Source organism: Crocodylus porosus, unplaced genomic scaffold (assembly GCF_001723895.1).
Source record: "Crocodylus porosus isolate Cpor-Errol unplaced genomic scaffold, CroPor_comp1, whole genome shotgun sequence".
NCBI lineage: Eukaryota > Metazoa > Chordata > Crocodylia > Crocodylidae > Crocodylus > Crocodylus porosus.
The window spans coordinates 50,242,637-50,248,236 of NW_017728909.1; the positions used below are offsets into that span (position 1 = coordinate 50,242,637).

The 5,600-nt window shown below is 39.1% G+C and overlaps 1 protein-coding gene across 5 annotated transcripts in view; it reads right to left on the minus strand.

Moving 5' to 3' along the window:
* ARHGEF28 (Rho guanine nucleotide exchange factor 28) overlaps positions 1-5,600 on the minus strand; it is a 221,277-nt gene that overhangs the window by 122,162 nt on the left and 93,515 nt on the right. For all 5 annotated transcript variants that reach the window (XM_019532256.1, XM_019532253.1, XM_019532258.1 and 2 more), the window contains 2 exons: positions 4,536-4,719; positions 2,494-2,674 (listed from right to left, as the gene is read on the minus strand). In XM_019532256.1, coding sequence (XP_019387801.1) covers positions 2,494-2,674; positions 4,536-4,719 — 365 coding nt within the window. The remainder of the gene's footprint in view (positions 1-2,493; positions 2,675-4,535; positions 4,720-5,600) is intronic.

A 5,600-nucleotide genomic window follows, 5' to 3' on the forward strand; every position in this document is an offset into this window, starting at 1 on the left:
TCATAAGGTCTGTTTTCCTGACCTCTGATCATGCGCATGGCTCTCCTCTGCACCCTGTCAAGCTTCTCCACATCCTTTTTGAATTGTGGAGCCCAAAACTGGATGCAGTACTCCAGCTGCAGCCTCACCAAGGCCAAGTACAATAGGAGAATGACATCCCGGGATCTGCTTGAGAAAATAAATCTCCTTTTGCAAGATCTGCTCCTTCTATACTTTCTTCTACATCATATTTAATTTTGGCTACTGGAAATAAAATTTGCTTGCCTGCACTTAAATTCCTCCACCCCTGCATTGGCTGTATTCACCTAAAAACTAACATGTGATATATCCAGGCATGTCACTTTGCACCCACACATTAAGAAATTTTTACAGGCAGTCAAACTACTCAAGCCACAGAACATTCATAGTCCCCCACTACAGAAGCTCAGGCTTCTTCCAAATTTCATCTTTTGAGCCCCTAACACCCAGTTTTCCTCTAATTTCTTATCACCTCAGTCACAAAACTAAAAACTGTGTCATTACTGTAATGCCTACAATGTAAGATGGCTCTGAGCATGGAATATTTCAAACTTATCCCTGTTCTTTGCCTTGTCAGGAAACCTCTCTCCAGTTATTCTGCCCAAACTGGTTCATCCTCTAAGAGAGCAGAGAATGGCTAAAGCTAGCCACAGTAGCAGTTAAGGTAAAGAAAAACACAAATCCATCAACAGCCATCGAGACACAAGGAAATCATACAAAACCAAAAGTCACCTGCCACCACAAAGGCCATTCTTGTCATATCTCCTTCCTGGACCATAGTTATAAAGAGCTGTGCAAAACAGCCAGAAAGGCATTTGCTCATACACAGTCAAGCCAGATGTACACTCTTCAGCTTGTAGCAGCAGTTATGAATGCTACAGAAGAACAGCTAATTCTACATTTATTTCAATACAACTTCTTATATTAAAATCTGGAAGACTCCTTCAGCTTCAGAGGTATTATTGTGATGGTGAGCAGTCCCTGTTGTGACAGAAAAAAACCCTGTTTGCTTACCCTATAGCTTGCTTTTAGCTACCCACAGATAATCCTATTCCCCCATCCTCACAAACAGAGTTCATGACAACTGGCTTTCCTCAGCTCTGTATAAAATTTATCAAGCCACATTAATTATAGTGGCTTGTTTCCGCTGTACACTAATCCTATCATCAAAGGTCTTACATCATTGAAAGCCCTAGCTCATATAGATTTTCCTGAGAAGGAGATAAGCTATAACCACAAAAGAACAGGTCTCATCCTGGGTTTTTTTGTTACAGGAGGAAGAAAAGCCTACATGTAATGGCTGAATATAATGATCATTGCAGAATTTTGCAAACTTTAATCTTTCTTGCTTGGATTCACACACACTTTTAAAATAGCACATTGATTAGCATTTTTTTCTTTATTTTTCCCTTCGGATGTTGAAAAAAAAGTGTGAAATTGATGAAAGCCAGGAACAGTTACAGAAGTCAACAATGCTACATTCTTTTTTACAATTCTGATTTTGCTATAGAGAAAGATGTTATGAATTGTGTATCAAATAGAGCTGTGGTCATGGCATGATTTCTCTCATAACTAGGCAATAGCTAAACAAGGAAGTTTGGGCCACAAATCAAGTGGATCTTTACATGCAAGTTCCTTCTTCAATTAAAAAAAATAATCTGACATAAGTGATTAAAGATAGTACAAAAATAAAGCAAAATAGAGGGAAAGGAAAGCTAAAACAGAAATAAAACTTAAGAACCAAGAAGAAAAATAACACATAATATTATACAGCATTTTTAATCCAATAATTTTTATACTCAGAGGCCCCAAATCAGGAAGGCAGGGTAAGCATGGGCATAATTTTAAGCCTGAACATTTCCACTCAAGTTCATGACAGTACTCACCTTGCATAGTTAGCCATATACTGTACTTAAGTATCTCACTGAAGTGCTCAAACAATAAAGAAGAAATACAACAAAACTGTAAATTCTGGAACAGGAACAGCGTTTGCAGACTGGGGGATGGGAGGGGTGGGAGAGGGAAATGACACTGTCACCCACAGACGACTGGGGCTCCTAGATGGTATTTCAGTACAAGCAATAACAACAAAGCAACAACTTAATGAAATACCTCAAACTACAATTCTGGATACAAATGAGAAGGCAATCTGAAAAAGCAAATAATGGAATTTAAAAGGAAGGCACTGGCTATATGGCAAGTGGCTATATCGAAACCAGCTTTTGTGATAAAGAAGTTTTTCAGACAACTGTCTTAATATTTTACACACTTCAGTAGCACACAAAGGTAACTGCTTTACCACAAATGAAAAGCCAACACAATATTCCTTTGTTTACTGAACGAACCCAGTTACTATTCCTAAAAGCTTCACATATTAAGGAAGAGCACTAACACGCATATCAAGTATCAATAGTAAGCAAATGCAAATTATCAAAGAAAATATGCTTCTGTACATCGGGGTAACTTGTTACTTACCTTGTAAAGAAAGGTCCTATCCCAGAAGTACTTTCTGAAGAGCTTAATATCAGACTCCAGTAAATGTTCTGCAGTGTGCTTAAATGTCAGTGTCAGAGTTCCTGATGAATGAACAAATCGCAGGAAAGCACATTCACTGATCTCAGCTCTAGAAATGTCAAATGAATGACTGCCCTGGAAACTGAAACAACATGCTATTTCAATCAAAATGTAAGCTCTGTGTGCAGGTATAATGAAAAAATAAACATGTAGACCTTCCCATTCTCCTTGGTACACAGCACTTCCAAACCCTAACTTATTCACTGTAAAAGTTTATGGTAGAAACTATGAAACATCCATGAAAAACACAGCTGGGCAAACAAACAGCTACCAATATTCCATTCAGCAAATTTAGTTCCTTTAAGTCATCAAAATGAAAAAAATGGCTACTTTAGGAATAAAAGGCAGAAAAATAAAGCAACAGTCAATCATGCTGGTATCTACTTTTCCTTTTTACTGTAAAATAGAAATAGCACTTTTCCTGTTAAAGTTGCCATATATAGTAGTAAGAAGGAACTGGCAGCAAGAAGGTTTATTAGCCAATTGCAGTGAAAACCAGAAAGTGCCTCAAGGGAATGCTGCATTGTTTGAATCTTACAAACAAGTGAGACATTCATAACAAAATGTACCATACCGGCATTCAATAATTTTCTCATGCAAATAAAAGTATGCATAATTCTCACAAAAACTATGTTGTACAGTGCCATGAACAAAAGACCTACATTCCAAAACAAAGTTTTAACTAAATTCTTACATATATATTATATTTTCTGTCCCCTTTGTCTTTTCTTTTCAACTGGAGGCATTAATGGTAAAATATGATCATCCGGACAAACACAAATACAAAACAGCTTCTATAAGATCTAGAGAGCTAAAACAAGCTTATTAGGGTGGGTAGAAGGTTTCAATCGTGGAAGCTACTGGTCAAAACTGAAACTTCCTAATAGTTTCAGGAACAGCTTCCCTAGATTGTTAATGGGTAACCCCCCACGCCCCTGTTTATCAAAAGCTAAGACTCAAGACTTATGAAACTGGAGTTTTACTGTATTTAAAAGAAAAAAATCCTTGTCCTTAGTGATTCTTCAGATAATTAAAACAGAAAAAACTTTAAAAATTGACTTTGCTTTTCTCCAGGTATACTGTTCACTGTTTCAGGATTTCTTTGCTTTGTCCAAACATTGACAATAAAAATAAATTAATCAAGTTCCACTTTTCAGTGGTGTCCATGTCACTATCAAGTCCTTGTGCACAGGCCTATGGTTGCCATGTCAGGTGACTGATATCACACAGGAATGGATGTTTGAAGTTACCTGAAAAGTTCTTTTCAATTTTTTTCATTAAATATTTTTTCATGAAATAATTTCTGGACATTTTTAATGTAATGAAATATTTCTGTGAATATTAAACTATGCAACATCTTTCTCCCCCTCCCTCTCCCCCAGCAAAACTTGTAATTGTGACTCAGTAAACAATTCCATTTATGCAAAAGGAGAAATAAAATGCAGTTCACGTCATTTTTCTGGGTTGGTTCTGTATACTTAAGAATAGTATAAACTTTGTTTTTGTAATTGAACTAAGCAGCTGTAACTGTGAATACGGACTCTGATGAGTAAATAAAGGTGCCGTTCCTATATCACTTTTCAAACTACAATGCTATGCAAAAGACTGCATATACTCTCATAAGTGCTTTCAAATTTTGTGTTGGTGCTCTCAGAAATCCAAAGCAAAAGCATCATTTTTAATTATTATTTTTAAAGTAAATGACTAAATGCCAAGCCTAAACTATTTACTCTAGAAAAGAAAAATTCAACAGACCCTAAGCTATCAAAGAAAACACATCATAAATTTATTTTAATCTCAAAATACTGGATTACATGCCTACAAATTTATCACTAACAAGACGCAAATATCTTAAGCTTAAACCTAATTTGAGAAAAACAACATTCTGTTCTTTGGCTGTAAAGAGTAATAGTTTAACAGAGATTTGAAGCAACTACACTCACTTTGTGAAGGTTTCAACAAGTTTGGCATGTCCATCCTGTAAAGCCAAATCTAATGGTGTTGCTCCATCTTCACCAGGTAAGGTTAATGCCAGTGTCCCACTAGGCCGTGCTAACAGGAACTGGGAAAGTTTCACCAAGCCCAGTCTCACAGAGAGATGAAGAAGTGTTTCTTTGTGATTAGGGTCTAAAAAAAAAAAAAAAAGGAAAAAGAGTTTTATTTGTTAGTAAAGTGTCACAAAGCTTTTTTATGGATTTTGCAAACACAAAAGAAAGTATTGCCTTTAAAAGGTAGCAGTTATTTCAGTATTCTCATAGGCTTCTGAAAAAATGTCTAATAATTCCTCTTTCCAGCAGACTAATAATTTTCAGACTTCCTAAGGGTGATTTAATTGCCATTAGCATTTTGATTTTTATTGGAAATAGATTGGGGTAGGCAAAATAAGGCCCACGGCCCGGACCTGGCCCAAGAGGCCATTCTATCTGGCCCACAGGGCCCCTAAAAAATTTAGAAAATTAATATTCATCTGCCCTTGGTTCCTGTCAAAAATGACAGGAACCAAGGGCAGTAGGACTCAGGGGAAGCCCAGCGGGCTCCCACAACAGCAGGGCTCACCAAGCCCCACCCCCAGCAGGGCTTCTGGCCTGGGACCACATGACTGCTGCATGCCAGAAGCTCAGGTAAGAGGGAAGGGAGGGGGGTAGGTCAGGGGAGGACCCCGGGTGGGGAAGGAGCCTGGAGAAAAGTGGCCGGGGGAAAAGCTGAGCACAGTCAGGGTAAAGCACCCCTCGCCTGCCCTATGGCTGGTGCCCTGCACTGCAGCCACTCACAGCCCACACAGGGCTGTCTGGAGCAGGAACAGGCAGCCCCAGGCAGGCTGCGAGCAGCTACAGCAGCCCGCCTGGGGCTACAGCGTGGGATGCCAGGCATGGGGCGGGCAAGGGGCCGCTTTTCCCCCTGCACTAAGCACAACCTTGTAACCCAGCCCCGCTGCCAACCTGGGCCCTGCACCAGCTCCGGGCTCTCCTGTCAGGGCTGAGTGTGATGACAGCAGCTGCGGCCCCCCT